At 38.6% G+C, this 18,418-nt stretch overlaps 1 protein-coding gene across 4 annotated transcripts in view; it reads left to right on the top strand.

Annotated features, from left to right (window-relative positions):
* Positions 1–16,861, top strand: part of LOC138106382 (islet cell autoantigen 1-like) — a 68,802-nt gene extending 51,941 nt beyond the window's left edge. Inside the window, exons 11-17 of one of the 4 annotated variants that reach the window (XM_069006905.1) lie at positions 1,507–1,556; positions 5,018–5,080; positions 5,163–5,234; positions 8,995–9,270; positions 14,124–14,219; positions 15,927–16,062; positions 16,515–16,861. In XM_069006905.1, the coding sequence (XP_068863006.1) occupies positions 1,507–1,556; positions 5,018–5,080; positions 5,163–5,234; positions 8,995–9,270; positions 14,124–14,219; positions 15,927–16,048 (679 nt within the window). In that variant the 3' untranslated portion in view covers positions 16,049–16,062; positions 16,515–16,861. Of the gene's footprint in view, positions 1–1,506; positions 1,557–5,017; positions 5,081–5,162; positions 5,235–8,994; positions 9,271–14,123; positions 14,220–15,926 lie in introns of all 4 variants that reach the window. The other 3 variants (XM_069006907.1, XM_069006904.1, XM_069006908.1) reach the window with 3 other exon arrangements.
* Positions 16,862–18,418: the final 1,557 nt, after the last annotated feature.

Below are 18,418 nucleotides of genomic sequence, written 5' to 3'. Positions count from 1 at the left end.
GCTGTCAAGTTTTGAATTACCTGTAGCTCTGAGCTTAGAGAGACTTATGAATGGACTGCTATGGGGAGAGGAGAACAGGAGAAAGAGATGCGATCCCTCCCCTACCTGACCATCAGGATTTGGTTGCCAGGAGATGCAATGTTGATATAATCCTGCTGCCACCTGTTGTTTTGACTATCCCTGCTTAAATAAAGCACCCAGCAAAGGATCAGTTGTCAAAAAGCAGAGAACAGCTTGACTGATTCGTGGATTTTGCTTGGCTATTTATAATAATGGATTTTTAAAGAGTTCAGGTTTTCTATCCTTTTTCTGGTTTAGATTCAAAACCACTGACCAATACCACTTTATAAGTTGGTCAGATTTGGTGCTGTTGACATTAGAAAGGACTTGACCAAGTACCATTTGGCAGGTGGTTGTCTTCACAGCACTTACTTCCATCTGTTGCATCTCATGTGACAGTAATAAAGAGTTTAATAAATAGCTCTTTTCCTCAGTGTTGAATATAAAGTTCTAGAATGAATGTGTGATTTATGCAAGATGTGTGCGTTGGCACCTACCAGGAAATGCATCAGATGCCATGTCATGGTTGTACTTGTGTTTATTTATGGATTATCTTTGTCCTTGTCTGGCATAAAACTGAGGGAAAAAATATGTCACCCTTTTGCTGTCTAAAACCATAAACAAACATCTAAGATTCGAGAAGAATTACACAAAACAAAGCTTGTTAAATCCTCATGAGCTCTTCATTCACAGTAAACATTCATTATTCTAGAATTTGGCCTGAATGTAATTTTCCTTTACCACAGGCCTTACCCCCAAGAGCAAGGGAGGTGTCTCTTTCTGTCCTGTCACTAGAGGATAGGAGGAATGTGCCCACACAGCCCTTTTCACCACCACAGCCTTGTGGCTGCTTCATTCCCTGCTCCTTGACAGGCTTTACACAAAGTCATAGCAGTTAGAAAGGATGTATTCTTCATTGGAGAGATCACCTTTGTATAAGAATTGCATGTAAACCACACCTTTTTTTTCTCCTGTTGAGAGCTTTTTTCATCAATGCTGCTGATCTGTTACTTAAGAAATCTGCTGACATGGGGCAAAATGCTCCTGACTGTTGAGTTTTAATTAGTTGCTGTTAAAAAGAGAAGCGCAAAGCGGTTGGTTGTCATTTTGGGGGAGAAGCAGGGAGGGGGCTGGGGAACAGTCGTAGCTCCTTCATGATAGTCATGAAAGACCAAATGTGGAAAAGCAGAATACATGACGCTTTTCATCAGAGGTGGAGTCAGACTAAAAATGGAAGCTGGTAGGTTCTGCTAGTTAAATCTGATTTTCATTTTTAACAAACTTCTGCCAATGAAACAACAAACAGACCAGCAAATGCAGGAGTCCATCTGTTTATTTGTTACTGATAAGAGTCTGTAATGATTTGACCAAAAAGAGGAAAATGTATTGTTATTTTAGCGCCTTAGAATTATTTTTCCATTTTTTTTCTTATTCTTTCAAATTAAGGTTGATTTCATTAGATGAGGAGAGCCATACCAAGGAATCAAACTATTCAGGTATTTTATTTCATGTTATCATAACTCCGTAAGTGCTGTAACACTTGGATTTTTTTGTTTGGTTTGGTTTATTTCCTCTATAAGCTTCACCCAGCAAATCCCTACAAATGCATGAAACCTAAGGCCAGGAGAACCTGTTAAAACCCATCTCTTACATATTTCATCCCACTGCATTTCATTCAGTCATTCTCAGATAGGTCAAATAGCTTGTGTTACAAAACCTAATTCTTACATGGGGCAAGTACCCTTCAAGAAAGGGACCTGCAGGTTAATAGGTGAGACGAGGAAAGTGTGCCACTTTACTCACTAGTTTGTTCCAGTGATTAAACTGTTCTCTGTGAAAAACGTGATGAATTCAGTGGAACTTCTGCCCAAAAGCCAGGCAAGATCATACTCAGCTGCTGCCAATGGCCTTATGGGTTGTTATCACCCAGGGGGCTCCGAATGGATGTGCGCTGTGAAAGAAAGGAGGGAATGGGCACAAGTGACAGAAAGGGAAATTCTGAGTACGCACTAAGAAACAAGTGCTTGCAGTGAGGGTGGTGAAGTGCTGGAAAAAGTGGAATCTTCATCTGTGGAATTCTTCAAGACGATCTAACTTTTTCTACTGAATTAATGGAGAATAATTTTAATATATTATATTTTATCCTTCATTAAGATACTTTAAAGGTACTACATGAAAGTCAAGACTACTCTGAAATCTTTATTTCAATGGGTTAATTGTATTGATGTCTTGAAGTCATCATCTAATCTTTACTTTTGAAGTTTTTGTTTCCATTCCACTGTACAACATCCCTTTTTAAATATGAAATACATAACTGGACAAGACATTTCTGATGTTGTTCTCATCTGTCATGTTTCTAGAAGGTAAAATCACATTCCTGTTTCTGTATCCAAGAAGGACATCCCATTTTGCTGCAACATCAAATTCGAAGCTCATATCTGAATGCATTATTTACCAAGACTCAGTTCCTTTTAGTCACAGCTTTCCAGGATTCATTTGTCCTTTCTACAGCATGCCTTGTATTCCTAGAGATATAACTTATGACTTGGTGGTATTAAATTCTCCCAGCTCTGGCTACAGAAACGGAATGGCTGGACTGACTGACCAGCTCTAATAGTCTGTTAGTTGTTGGCACATTTTTTTCAAGAGTGATTTTGTGTTTACTTCCAGATGACTGCTAAAGCCATTGACTAGCAATGGATAAAACAGTAAGCCTTGCAGATCTAAACTAGAAACACTTCTACTTTGCAATTATTTCTCCAACAATGTGTTTTTGACATCTGTTAGTTTTCACATTCCTAATCCATTCAATATGTTCATTATAGATGTTAACGCAGTGCTAACTTTTTAGCTGGAAGGCTGCGCAGTGCAAGTCATGTTGTTTCTAAACAAATATCTTTACTGAAAAAAGCTCTTAGTTATATTGAAGAATTAAATTAGCTGGTTTTTTTCAACTAGGTCTGCTTTCCATAAAAGCAACAGTAAATTATTATAGGAGCATTTATTATGCTCACGTTCTTTTGCTGAATCCCATACTGAATGGCATTGGGGTAATGTTTTAACTGGGAGTAATGGTGATCTACCAGCCTGTAGTAACTCGCAGTTACTTGAGTCACCCTGTTTAATTATGGTTGTTGTTTGGATGGTTTTTTGTAATAAAGACACAATATTAGGACTTTACCAGTGTTTCAAAGTTTCACCCATTTTGCAGTTAGTTAAATCAGCTGTATCTTTGACAAGATATTTTAATATTCATGGATACAAACTCTGACTTACATTTTCTTAGCAGATGTTTTCTAGAATCTCAGTTACTTACAGACTGTAAAATATTTCACCATAATATAAATACCTTGTTCTGTCTCTTTCTCCATCACCCCTAAAAGGAACTGAAGTGTTTTGAAAAACTTCTAACTGGTCTTCTAAATTTTTCCATCTTCATACACTAGCAGGTCTGTGCCATTGCTAAGATTTTTTTTCTTAAACTACCCCATATGCTCTAAAGTCATACAGATACAGTGCTTCTAGTGAGGGAGCTGTGTTGCTTCTTAGTTTTCCTCACCAACTACTTCTGCTTCATAACTTCCATTTTTTTTATCATTTGCTCTGCATTTTCACTTACTATGCTACAGATCCCTTTAAGATTGGCTTCGTCATGTTTACCACTCAGCTAAGGCAGGCTTCATTACAGAATTGTGGCCATCCGTATCCCACCTGTCATGAACTTCTTTTTCTGATTTTCTTTTCCCCTCTGCCAGACAATTTAGGCTTGGGGTTTTCCCCTTTAGCTTTGTGCATTGTTTTTATGAAAGCATCATGTCTATTTGTTCATGTGTGTTTATCCCTCTTCTGTCTATATCCACGTAGAGTGTGATCAGATGTGCTTACAGGCTCTTAAATGACCTGCTGATTGCAGTGCTGGGAGCACATTTCTGTCCTAGCAAAGCCTTATGAAGAGAATATGATACGAACAGCAGCAAACTGTTCTGTTTCATTTAGTTCTGAACACACCTTGAAGTTTCCCTTGGAAGAGATTGGCAATTCTCTTGAAAGAGTTTGGGGTTCAATTTTTACTTCCCAATAGAGAGTTCTATTTCACCTTTCCAGCCTCTTGTGTGAGGCTTCCAGCAGATGGGCCTTCCAGTTCTGGCAGTACTGTGGCCAAGCCCTCCCTTTGCCTTTAGAGCTACAGACTTAGTTGTCTAGGAGCTAGATTACTTTAACAGTTAATAAGGGAGAGAAAGGCATATTCAGCAGTAACTCATCCCTCTTGTTTTGCTACATGTCTTCAATGGGATTAATCATCTGACGGGGGTATCTTTCTCTTCATTGATAAACAGAATCTAAGTGATTGTTTTGACTCCATGTCTAAGAAGGTTGTTGAGAATTTTAAGTGGTGTTTTGTCACCTAATAGCCTATAACTCTCAGCTCTACATTTTTCTACCTATTGGTCTTAGTCCATTTATTTCCCTGTGGAGGAGGTGCTGTTACTTACTGCCTGGCTTGGGTGAAGACTCCTTCTCCCTGTTCCCAGAGTTGGTGTCATGAGGAAGAACACATTGTAAGGAAGGCAGTTTAGAGAGCGACATGGTCCTGGCACTTTTGTGCACTCTCCTGGCCTAGGTACAAGCTTCTAAAAGAAATTTCTCTGCTTCCGGAGGACGGGAGAGACCTGTCTGATTGTTGCAGTTGCCTCAGTTGGGTGCACTCAGCCTGGAGAGGGTAGTGTAGCAGACAGGGACTCAAAGATCTCCCTAAGGTTGTTATTCAGAAATTTGCCTCACTTTGAAATGCTTGTACCTTGGATCTTTCATTCATTGTAACCAGGCTCATTTTAAACATGACTCATTTAAAACATGAATCCCAACAACCGTTGCATGTTGATCTTAGAGTGACATTGTTTATAAGCATGGTCTCCTGCCAAGTGCAATTTGACATGTTTATGGATCTTGATTACAGCTGATGATGGCAAGGATGTCATCTCCACGTTACAAGGACATTGTAACCACGAGCAGAACTCAGGTGAAGACACTTAAGAAAACTATCTTTACATGTGTACATAGTAATTGTCAGTGTACTGCAGATCTTCCTTCGTTGCTTTTAGTTTTTCTTTATTTGTTCTTTTTTTTTTTAGGTGCTATAGATGAGTTATTAGACCTGCAGCCTGAAGAAAATGGTATGATATGATTGTGCATGTCTGTTTCATCTTTTTCATTTGCTTTTCAATCATAATCTCCAAGTATACTTTTAATCTTAGATTTTAATTTCTTTCACAATCTGAAAGGTTGAATGAAATTATTCAGCTGTAGTACTTAAACAGTGCTAAAGGAGACTTAGCAGAAGCACTATTCTTGATGTTACAATACGAAGTAAACCTTAATGGGGATAAAATGTTTATACCAGGTAATTCAAGATTAGGTAGACTGCGCTATATCCTTTTGCCCAACTGAAGTAGGTTCCACTGTAAACCTTACCCCTCCTATAACATATCACAAATTTTTCAGTTTGGTTCTTTAGTTGTTGTGCTACAACCCTTGGCAATACACTAGTAACCACAAGATTTTGTGTTTGAAATGTACATATCAGAAACAAATGATCTAGTCTTCTTAAAACCATGTAAGAACTGGTGACTTCTTTCAGACAGAGAGTTAATTAAATCCACTGTCCTTACACTTACGTGAGATCCATGGCAGCTCAAGAGGATGTGCTGTTTTACCAGATAACGTGAAATATTGGGTTGAAGTTTTTTAAGTTTTCATAAGAAGTCAGAGTGTTGTGTATAATTTTTCAATTGATTTTCACTCATATATCTCAGAAGAATGAGTAAAAATAACCTTCAACAACAAAAACAACTGTGGCAACTTAAAAAGCAAATGAAGCAAAGAAAAAAATGCCTTTGTGTGGTTTAGTCAGTCAGACCAAGAGCATTTGGGTTATTTAAAACACTGCCTTCAAGGACATTTGCAAACACCTTGACTTTGTATTTGCCACGGGTAGTATCTTGCACTGGGGGGATATTATCCATGTGGGGAGTCAGCCATGAGGGCAGGCACCAGGGAAGTTTCTCAGCTGTCTGCAGAAGCAGCCCTAATCTGTGGATAGATAAGGTAACAATGACTTCTTTTCTGTGGTTAATAGAAAAGGTCGGTGCATGTCTGGTAGTGGCATTTTTTTTCTTCTGGTTTTCTTCTTACTCAATTCCATTCCTTGTTGGGCCTTCCTAGTGGAGATACAGATAATACATACAATTATTGCTCATACAGCCTTAGCTGTGTCACTCAGAACACTTTTTTTTTCTTTACCTAAACAGTTAAATTGATACAAAAACTGCTGGGGGATGCCTGCATCAGCTAAGGATGGCTATGGCACTATTAAAATATCAGCCATTTGACCTAATTTTGCACACTAGCTAGCTTTAGGCTAATGAATATTGTATTATTTTCAGTGAAGCAGTATAGTGAGAGGTACACTTTCTTGTGTGTTTCAGAAGGAAGTCTTTATCATGTGTTGCTGATCATGTACTGTTGTAAATATTTTTAGTTTCTCTTCCCCTTTTTTTTAATAGCAGCAAAATGAGATATGTTTACAGAGGAATTATGAGCATTGCTAGAGGCTTGTTCAAACAATTACAAAAAGAATATAGTCACATTGTTCTTTCAGTGTTTTATTGGAAGGTTTGGACTTTTTTCGTGGGCATTTATAAGGTTGGGGCAGCATGTGCAGACAGAAAAAAGGATTTTGACTGAAAAGGGGCAGTGAAAACAGAAACAGGAAAAGAAGTAATAGAAGATTTACAGGTAAAGTGAGAAAGTCCATATCATTCTAGTAATCTAGCAGAGATACCACATGAGTAATATCTCGGTAAGCAAGATTGGTTTCTAGATAACCTTTATTGCAAACAAGAGTAAAACTTGCTGCTGCTGCTGCTGCTGCTGCTTACTCAGAGCAGCCTGAGCCTGAACACTATCCTGCCCTGCCACGGGTGCATGGTGCCCACAGGAAGGTCAGGAAGATTGCTGAGCCACAAAATGTGTCACTCCTCAGATTTCTGGTGGTCATACACCCTGCAGCAAGACCTGACTGCTCTTCACATGTAAAGCTTTATCTTGTACTTGCTCCTGAAGTCAAGATGGGGCTCCTGCAGTGATTCCCCAGAAAAAGCAGAGCTTTGCTCTGAGCTGTGCTGCTGCATTTTTTCTGTTTGGGGCACTTGTGGTTACGTGTGGTGTTGGTGCTGTGTCGTAGCAGATCTGCTACAAATGCTGCTCCCTTTGCATCTCCCCCTGCAAGTTCATGAAGGGGCTTCCTGAAAACAGCTTTGAGATGGTGATGCCCCATAGAGTTCTGAAGGGCCTTTGAAATAGCAGGGAGGGAAGATTAACCCTCTGTCTTACCTGCTGAGTAACATGGGGGAATTGGAGGTACTTGGGCAATGTTAGTAATCTTTGCTCTTTATCTGAAGATGGGAAAACAGCCTGAAAATTCGTAAGAACAAATTGTTTCCTGTGGTATTTTAGTTACAGTCTAGTGGGAACATCAGGAGAATTGACGTGTTTCTAATGTTTCTATTTCTAATTTTTAGGCCCTGTCAGGGAATACAGAGGTATATCAAAATGTGAGTTAGAAAGGAGCTGAATCTCACAGCTGACTTCAGTAATGAATAAAATAATTTTATTGTGTGTCGGTTTATTTGTTTCTTAGTACGTAGGTGTGTGTGCTGACGCATGAGCCTATTTTAAAACACAGTTTTGTGCTTTTTTTCCTCGTCTGACTCAACTTCAACCATTTCATTATAAATTATTACAGCTATTACCAGGAAACTGCTGAGGAGGCTGTTGAGTTTCAGTAAAATGGCCTGTTGCAACCACTTTGCTACTCTCAATCTTTTGTCCCACCCCAAAAGGGTTAAAAGCATCTTTGTAAGTTGAATGCAAATTGGAGAGTTCGGCTCATCTACCCAAACTTTGGAAAACTGAAGTTGCTTCTGTGCCTTACCACATGTAGTTTGAAACAATCATAATCAAGATAAAATGATCTGGATTTCAGTAATGTAACATTATCAGCCTTGTTAACCACCATTTTTGTGATCTGCAGACTTCCACAGTGGAGCTCCAAATGTTTCCAAGTAAAATAACACTTGGGGGTCCATGATACTCCTTTAACTCTCAAAATATTTTGGAAAGGGATTAGGATCCTGGTTTCCAGTTTCATATATTTTATATAACTATTTAACAATTCTAAAATAGGAAAAAAATGTTTTTAAGGAGCAATGGCTCAAGTGATCTAAGAGCTTCTTCAGCTGCAGTTCTGCTGCTGGAAAAACTAGCACAGGGAATCAGAAGGAAAGTGAGCCCCAATTATTTCTCAGCAGCTTATGAGAAGAAAAAAATACTACAGAATCAATCAGTGTAAAAGTCTAACTCTGTGTGGTAGACTAACCTTTTGTCATGGGGAAATACCCTAGTAATTCAAGCATTGATCAGAAGGTCATAAGGGTGATCTTAAGTTCTCACAAGATTCTGGAATAATCCCCAAGTCTTACTTTTTACAGTTTATACCAATCTGCTTTTTTTGAGTTTCATATAATGTTTCAAGGAGCAACATAAAAGTAGTCTTTTCCAATGATCTAAATATTAGACTGTGTAATGATTTCGGTGTGTTTAATAGATTTTTAAGCATACTTTTAGTTTTATTTTTAATGAGAAGTGAGTCTTAACAGCAGTGAGGTTATCTAAGATAATCAAGGAATTATTTGTTGCATAAGGCATAAACCTAGATGTCCAAGAGAATTGAGTCTAAAAGAGAAAATAAATATTCATGCTAAAATATTCCATCTCACTTAAAATACAAAACCTAGATTGGCTATTTTTAAAATGTTCCTTCTTTACTTTGTGTAAAAAAAAATTATTTATCTTGACTCTCTTGTTCTGAGACAGCTTCAAAGGAAAAGTTTGTGAGATCCTTGGAGCCAGAACCTGGTGATAAGGATGACATGGTATTACTGAATGAGATCCTCAACGCTTCCTCCCTGGATGAGGGGGAATTCAGCAAAGAGTGGACAGCTGTTTTTGGACAGGCTGCTGATCTCACCATGAACTCTTCTGCTAGAGATGGGGAGAACACTTCATCATCTGCAGTACCAGCACCATCAGGCTACTTGCCCTCACAGCTGCTAGACCAAAACATGAATGACTTGCAGTCATCCTTACATGGTGAGGGCTCATCTTGTTCTGTCAGTATGTTGGGGTTAGGGTTTAGAGTATGGTTTTCTGGAATGTAGAAGTGTGGTGAAAGTTTATATTATGCCATGGCTGCAGAAGCCCTGAAATTAAAGCAGAGTATGGCCTGGAGAAAAAACATGCAAGTAACTTAATTTGTTTTTCCAGCCCTTCTCATTCAGTGTTTGAGAATGATGTACCCAAAACCTAAAGTCAAGATTACTGTCTTGAATGTTTTCATTGAGCTTCTTTAAATGTTCTGTGGACCTTTGAAATAATTTTTTTTCCTGAAACAGAAAATATGTTTGAGTGGGTTTTACTGATTTAATCATAACTGCTGTCTCTGTTAAGAGGCCAAGGAACCAAAAATAAGTTCTGTATTTTGTCTGGGGATATTATTTTTAAACATTGTAGTGAAAATCAGTTGCCTTTTTTTTTTTTTTTCCCTCCAAGCATCCTATACCATTATACGCAGGGATATGGGTCAGGTAGAATGGGTTGTCTCATCCTAGCAACCATATAGGTGGGTTTCTCTTGCAGGCTGGTTGCTAATGCAGCTCTTTCTCTCCTCTTTCTTCTGTGCAGTTAAATCTCTTGGCTTTTCCAAGCTACTGCTGGGGGAAAGAAAAGGGGGGAACTAGGGCAGAACTTTCCTGCTGCTGCTTTGGCCTTGAGGGAGGAAGGGAGGAAGGGAGGAAAGCAGGCTGGTGATAAACAGCCAGCAGCACCTACCTTTGTCCTCCTCACAGTCTGGCTGGATTTTTCATAGGGCTTTGCAAGCTGGAGGGGACTTTGCCTTTTTGGGCTCTGTCCCAAGTCGTTTAAATCCCATTTGGGGAAGAGCAATACAGAAAAGAGTAGCAGGCTGATTCTGTCCTGGAGACTATTTCTTGGAAACCATGCAACTGGAAGAGTCATGCATGATGTAAAATGACCTGTGACATTTTGGCAGGAATAAGAAAATTTGATTTACTTTATAATTAATACAGTTAGTACCAGCACCCCTAGAGCAAGGTATCTGGGTTCATTGGCTTCAGCACTTAAATGAAAAATGGGGGAATGACATTTGTAATGATGCACAGGTTTAGATATATTTTTATAATGTACGTGATTTTTAGGCAAATTACTAAAAATAGCAACAGAAATATTATGAGTTGATTTTTTTTTCTCCCACAGCTTTACGTACTGTTAAATATATTTTACATTTCTGTGTAATTTAAATTTTTAAATGTAAATATATTTTTGAAGGAAAAATATTTTTTAGGTATAAACAGCAAGCGGGGTTGGGTACCCTTTCTGAGGTGGCTGTTAGCTCTCATTTGCACTGGCATTGGGTGCAGTGTTAGAGACTTCAGAATCAGAATTCAGATATGTTGCATTCAAGGAACACTAGAAATGGAAAATCCATTCCAGTCAACATGGTATCCCAAAATCTTTTTGAGTAAAAAAAATAATAAATCCATACTGAAAGGGTAGAATATGTGGATGTTTTCAAATGGGTTTCCAAGGCTTTGGCAGAAGATTGTGGTAATTGAGGTACTAGTATTCAAAAAGTCAGGGCTAATCAGCTGAGTGATTGTATCTGAAAATAATCTTTCTAAGTTTTTTGTTTCTTGTTTTTTAACAGAAGATTAAATTTGGTCCATTTTATATCTTGTGAAAACTCAGCTTTAACCTTAAACTACATTTCATTTCACTTAACAGCTTTTCTTTCATAATCTGACCTTATCATTGAATATGAGAAGAGAGACTTTTTTTTAAAAAAATATTAACTGGAGTATAAGCGTATCTAGACATTCAAGTTGGAAATATTAGAATATATGAATTATATTTTTGCTGAGGACTTGTGACATACCTCCTACACTTTTTTTCCCCCCTAACTGGTAGGACTGCGAAATAATTATTCAGTGTGAGGTGCTACACTGTAGCCTCAATGTTGCATACTTCCTGTGTGAATTTGGCCTTAAGACCATAAAGATTTTTAAAACTCACATGCTTAACTTTAAGCACATTAACTTTTCTATTAACTTCAGTGGGATTACTTACTTATTTTATGTTAAGCATGCTCATAAATCTTTGGGGCTTTGTTTTCTCTCTGCCTCAGATCTTAATCTGTAAAACAGGCACAATGCTATGCAGGTTATAAACTGTTAGGGTCAGGAATTCCCAGCTCAGTTTTCTCTGGCTGTATTTATAGGCAGGATCCAGCACAATGGGACTCTGAATTGCTATGGGGCTACCAGGTGCTGGTTTAAAATACATATAAATGTGTGTGTGTGTGTGTGTGTGTGTGTGTGTGTGTGTATATAATAGAAACAAAGCATGCTCCCAACATACCTTTTAGATTCTCCTCCAGATACAGCTCTGTAGTTCAGTTGCCTTTCTACGTTTTCAGAGGGAGCATTGGCTTTCTCTTTTCATGATGTTTATGGGCCTCATTTACATACTCATTTATACCATTAAGGGCTCCTCTTTATCTCCCTACATGTGCATATATTCTAGTTGGTAAGAAAATGCACAGCTCACCATTTCCATTTCTAAATTTAATGTTTGCAATGTTTGTGAAGATGCTCGCTGAACAGCAAGCTGTTTGGTTTCCTTTATTGCTGTCTTGGCAATAACCTTTTTGTCTGCTCATGTAACAAAGCCATCCTGTGAACAGGCAAACCAAAACAGGCGTAGGGCCAACAACTGCATTCAAACTGATAGGCTGTGGTTTGTTTTTGAAAGGCAAAGTTGTTCTCTGTAGCTCACTAAAAACATAATTCATGAAAGTATTTAATAAAAGTTCTGTGTCAGTCTTTCCCAGTACCTTCATAGATCAGTAATTTCATTATGAAAACATCCCATATTTTCTGGAATGTAGTTGTTTGGATTTTTTTGTTGCTATTGTTATGTTCTTTTTGTTTTTCTAAGTGGCTCTTGAGCTACCTGCGTTTCATTAAACAGACAGCCAGGCCACAGCATCTCTCACAGATGTGCTGCCTCCCAGGCCTTAGTCCAGGGACTCAAAAGGAGGACAAAGGAGTTCACTGGTCTGAAGTGTTTTGCTCTCTGACCTGCTGAGCACACCAGTGTAAAGGAACATCAGTGATGTCTCAGGGAGCCAATTCCTGATCTCACTGAAGTCACTGGGACTTGCACAGAAAGTTTCTGGCAGAGCTCCCATTCATTTCTATCAGATTAGGATTTGGCTCTACTTGTTTAAGCAGCTGACTTTACCTGTTGTCATTCATTGCCTTATCAAACACTTTCTCACAGTGCATCTCCAAGCACACAAAAGCATTGCAGTCTACTGTAGCTGTGTATAATGTCCTCTGCCATTCTCATTTGTAACACAAGCAGAGAAAATGCCTGGAAAAGTATGTCATTCTGAAGAGGTAATACCATGCTTTCCATTATTTATCATTCAGATTTGCTTATTTGAAAGATTAAATTCTAAAACCTCACTTTCAGAGTGCACAGGCTGGCTCACAAGCCTTTACCACCTTCATCTAGAGCAAATACATGTGAGCAGTCTGCATCCAGATTTTGAAGAAGTTTTTGGTTAGTTTCCTTAAAGATACAGAGGATGTTTGTGGCTTTAAATTTCCTTCCTAATTCATGTATTTTACAGAAAAACTCTCCTTGCCTCTTTTTATGACACAGCTTGGGCTTTAGACCTTTTATAGGCAAGGTAAGATCAGAAAGTGATGAGAATAATCTGCCGAGAGAGGAAGGGTTGATGTGACTGATGTGGTTGTTGCATTACCTGTCAGGATGCTGGGTGCCAGTATCTGACAGGGCTCCCCAAAGTGCAGAAAGTAAGGGGAGGAAGGACAAAAAGAGTAAAAAAGGATGGGAAAGCATGAACTTGTAGAAAAAGGAGACTGAATAAAGAAATGGTAACTAGGTGCATAGATGAGCAGTCCTGTTTGTGATACTGCCAAATTAGATGGATAATTGACCAGGCCAAACTTAAAGGAGATATTAATTAAATTAGAAATACTATCTCCTGTCCTCTAAATGTAATAAAGGATATGAATTTAAATACCTTAAGTCAGGGACAAAAATTGTTTTGGTCTTTTCCTAATATGTTTCTGCAGTATACTACTCCTAGTTCACTTTACCAGCCTGTTCGTCTGGCCTTATTAACTCTATTTATCATTACTCTTTTGTGGATATAGAATATGCATGTAAAAATTGTTTCTCTTTTTCCTGCATAGTTGCTCTCTCCTTGCTGAGAAGATCCTTTCAAATAAAGAACGAAAAGAAATACTCCATTAAAATGTAATTTTAAGTTAACTTGAAGTAATTAATCTTGAATTTAATTCTTCAGTGTTTTGCAATAAATTATCTTTTTTTCAGAATTACTTCAAAATTAACTAAAAAAATCTAAGGTCTCTAAATAAGGTTTTGTCTTGAACAGTGGATGACATGGAAGTCTTTGGAACTTTAGAAGTAAAGAAAGGTGGAAAAAAATGTCTGTTATATGTGGTATTTCCACCCAAATGTAAGTGATTCTTCTCCCTACAGCTGTGTTTGACTTGATTACTGAACTGGCCTTTCTGTGAATGAGTATTAACTGTGTTTCAATACAAGAAACAAAAATCCTTTTTAGCCAGGTTAAAGGTTTGAAAAGAGTATAGTTGCCTGAATGTGGAGATGATGAAAGTGATGTGTAGATACTCTCTTGTGAAGGATGTTGCTCCTCTGCAGTCTGACTGCTGACTTTGTGTGTACAAGGACAGATATGAATGGCCATAAACCTAATACTCTGCTCCGCTGTCTGATGCTGCCAGACTCTGGGGTGCTGGAGTTAATAAAGTCACTCCTCATGCTAATGCTGCTGTATTCCTGAATTTTAGGATGGGCAGCCAGCAGTGTGAGCCCACCGTCAATACCACAGCCAGCACAGAAACCACACAGCCTGAATGTGAATGATGACAAGATGCCTGTGAAAGGTGATATTCATGTGACTTTGCTTTTCCTTTTTAGCTCTTGTATCTTGTATAGTGTCTCTTGTCTCCTCAGTTACTGTCATAACAAAACTTATTTTTGTTGTAACGACAGCTCAGTCTTGTGCTCCCTGATTACTTTGTTTCACCTTAATTAGGTGTACGATATGTGTGTGTATGTATATTTGTGGTAGGCTTAGTGCTAATAGCATGTCAAAAGAGTAATTTACTATATAACAAAGGAGCTAAAGCTACAGTTTCTCTTACCTGCTTTAATTTTGAGTAACAGAATAGCATCTGCATGCACTTTGTCTGAGCTAAACAATGTTTTGTAGCTCTAGGGTTTAGCATTGAGTCTAAAATACAGGCTACTGATAAGGCAGAAGAGCCCTAATTGCAAATTTTGTTGATAAACATATATCAGCAATCATCTGTTTAAAACTTAGTTCAGTTGTTGCAACTGAGCCAAGAGTGCAGTCCTGCCATATACCGAGACAAAGCCCTGCTGATTTTTGACTACTATTTTCTGGATAAGTGAACCAGGATTATGTTGAATTCCTTTTCCAGTTAGTAGCCAATTTTGTGCATTCACATTTGATCAGAAGCAAAGTCAGAAATGCTCAGTGCAGAAGAAAGGGGTGACATGTATTCCTTCCCCTGACATTTTTCAGCTCAGCAGAAGAAAAGAAAAGAGGGTTAAGGTGTTTTGGAAACTATTTTGGAAATCAGTCATTACACAGCCACAGGACTGGCACCAGCAGAAGGAACAGCCTTCAACTATTTGGAAGTCTGGGGTTCTGAAAGTGGCAAATACCAAGAGGCGTGTCATGCCAGGCAGAGCCTATTTGGTCTGCAAATTCTTTGTGTCACAAAGAAAGCTGTCGTGTGCCATTATGTCTCTGAGTGAAGAGCACATCTTATTCCACGATCAGTGTAATATGGCATAGGGCCACAAAAACAAAGCTAGTGGAGATGTACCTTCTTCACAGCAGCCAAAATTGTTACTGCTTTAACCTGAACATCTGCCTAGTTGGAATAAGAACAGGCAGGAGACTTCTGTGAAATACATGTCAATGTGGACACAGAGGTTAAATAGTCCACCTGCTGTTGGTATATTCCCTATTCATATTTTTTCTATATCCATCAAAACAATAGTAGAAGCTGTACTGGGGACTGGCTATCAAACATAACCCCTCTCTCTCTCTCTCCAGCCAGTGCATTCCCATTAAAACTTCATTCCAGATGAGTAATGACCTTGTTGGTTGTATACAGGGGAGACAGAACAGTCATATGAATTGGATTTAGGCAAAGGAATTTAGTCCTGTAAGAGAGGTTGAAAGTAAAATTTTCCTTCACTTTCCTTTTGCTTGTTTGCAGGCATGCAGGGGCACACTCAAATACCTTCTATGAAACAAAGCTAGACAGTGTGAGATTGTTTCTAGTTAAGGTGTTCCTGTACTTATCATGGCAGGAGCCATATAAAATACATAGCAGATGTGTAAAACGCTCATTCTTACTGAAGTTCTATATTCTGATAGTGTTTTAAAATGCTCATTTTAAAATCACTCATTCCGATTTTCTTGTCAGAAGTGCCCTTGGTAATAAATTAAACAATAGCATGGCATTTGTTTGACCTCAGTCAAACATTCAGTCAGTTTTGTTTTAAAATAGCTGACAAGTCTGTACATTTCTTTTCTCTTTTTTTTTTTCCAGAATCTACAAAGAATCCTAAAGACTTGACTGCTTGGTTCAGTCTCTTTGCTGACCTTGACCCATTATCCAATCCTGATGCTGTTGGGAGAACTGATAAAGAACATGAATTGCTTAATGCATGAGTCAGCTGCCTCTGGTAACTCACATTCTTCCCTTCATCCACACTTTTTTGGAGTTTAAAAATACTAAATGAAAATTAGTATGCTGTTGTGAAACTATAAAGTATGTGCCATGATAATAAAACTAAAGGGAATGAATCCCCTTTTCTATAGGTACAGTTATTTGCTCTTGTTTTGTATAAAGAGTTCGCATTTATTTTCTACGTGGACTTAGAAAAATGAGGTTAAGAACTAGGGCAGATTTCTTGCCAAATTAGATTATCTGCTGAAACACTGTCTTTGCCTGGGGTGATGTGGAGGTAACACCAGAGAGAAATACAAATTGCAAACCTATTTTTTTATAATGTTTCTTGAGTAAATTTAAAAAAAAAATCATGTAACTGAAGAGGCTGCATGAGTCAAACATCTATCATGTATATAATATATCTACTACTGCTATGTTAAAATGTCAACTAATTTGTTTTGTTAGTACTCACAGTTGAAAAACCTGTGCTGGAGCTAATTATCGAAGACGTAAATTTGGGTCTGTGCAGCCATCGAAATTGTGCCCTTTCCAATCTAACTTACATGACAAACTGCACTACATAAAGAGAAGTCATGCCCAGGAGGCTTCTTTTCTGAGTTTTTTCTCCATTGCACCAACAGAATTTGCACCTGTTTGCAAAAGTTTCTTGGAACTGATGCTTTACCATGCCTTCAATCCATTTCTGTTTCTGTTCTGAGAAATTCTCATCCAGTTTATTTCTGAAGCATGTGTTATTTTGAGCTTGTTGTGACATTAACTCTTTAATAAAATGATTTTGACAAAAACCACAACTTTATTCCCGCTGGAATGCTGTTGTGCTGTTGACTTGATACATAACAAGCATCTGCAGATAAACATGACCAGTTTTTAGACAGTACCAAACCCTTTGTGTCTGAATAGTAATCCAGTAGGACAGTGAGAAAATTTGAACTCAATGTGATGTCCCTTTGCTTCCCTGCAACAGAAGGGGAAAAGGCTCATAGACTCATAAAGGTTGGCAACGGCCTCCAAGACCATTGAGTCCAACCTTGGAACAGTTTCCCTGCCAACTAAACAACAGCACTCAGTGCCATGTCTGGTTGTCTTTTGAACACTTTCAGGCATCATGACCCCACCACCTTCCTAGACAGCCCCTTCCAATGCCTGACTACCCCTTCAGTGAAGAAATTCTTCCAGATGTCCAACCTGGACAACCCCTGGTGCACCCTGCGACTGTGTCAGTAGCCAGTTAAGAGCACAAGCTCTGTATAGGACCTGCTTTACAATTTATTACAGAATCACAGAATAGCGATGTGAGGAATGAGACAACTCTTTGTAGAAATTAAAACAATTTATTAAAACAGAAAAATTGAAAAATTGCAAAAAAAACTAACAAAATATAAAAATTTGGGATCCTGATGGCTCGAGAGGTATGCCCCAGGAGCGCAGGGATTCAGGAGCTTTGGCTTAAGACAGCTCTGAACCTCAGGTAGAGAAAAAAAAACAAACTTGCAGTCTAGGCTGGTCAAAAAGAAATCTATTTCTAAAAGCCCCTAGAAAGGGGTAGGTTTCTCCAGCACTGCCTTAGCAAGCTGGAGAGGAAGGGAGACTGAGAGTGGGCGTGTCTTTTGGCTCCCTTTTATAGCTTTTGCTCCGCCCACAGTCCGCCCACAGCCCACCCCCCTGGTTCAAGGCGATTGGTGTTTTCCCCTTGACAGACCATCTCCGTCCACCAATGGCTCCTCCTGGTCAGAGGAGTGATATTAGTTGAGATAAGGGTCATGTGCTTATGGGGGCTGGGCTGTTTGTTGCAACTGGGGTTTTTAAAATCTGCCTTGAAACCAAGATACAAGTAAAACAAAAAAATACATCCAACACATCTTAAAACACTTGTAAAAGTATACAGTAAACACAGGAAGACCATAAAAACTTGATTAGTGTACCTGGACTGATGGGTTAGTTTTAACATTCAATTTAAAAATATTAAGCTCAAATTAATTAAAGCACTTAATATGCAAAGACCAAGCACAAATAGGGATTTCATGTATGCCAGCGAGGTTGGAAGAGACCTCCAAGATCATCGAGTCCAACCCATGCCCTAACACCTCAACTAGACTATGGCACCAAGTGCCATGTCCAGTCTTTTTTTAAACACATCCAGAGATGGTGATTCTACCACCTCCCTGGGCAGACCATTCCAGTACTTTATTATTCTTTCAGTGAAAAACTTTTTCCTAATATCCAACCTCTACCTTCCTTGACGCAGCTTGAGACAGTGTCCTCTTGTTCTATCAGCTGCGGCCTGGTGGAAGAGACCAACCCCCTCCTGTCTACGACCTCCTTTCAGGGAGTTGTAGAGAGTGATAAGG

The sequence above is a fragment of the Aphelocoma coerulescens genome, chromosome 2, assembly GCF_041296385.1.
Source record: "Aphelocoma coerulescens isolate FSJ_1873_10779 chromosome 2, UR_Acoe_1.0, whole genome shotgun sequence".
Lineage (NCBI taxonomy): Eukaryota > Metazoa > Chordata > Aves > Passeriformes > Corvidae > Aphelocoma > Aphelocoma coerulescens.
This window is presented reverse-complemented; position numbering and strand designations above follow the sequence as displayed.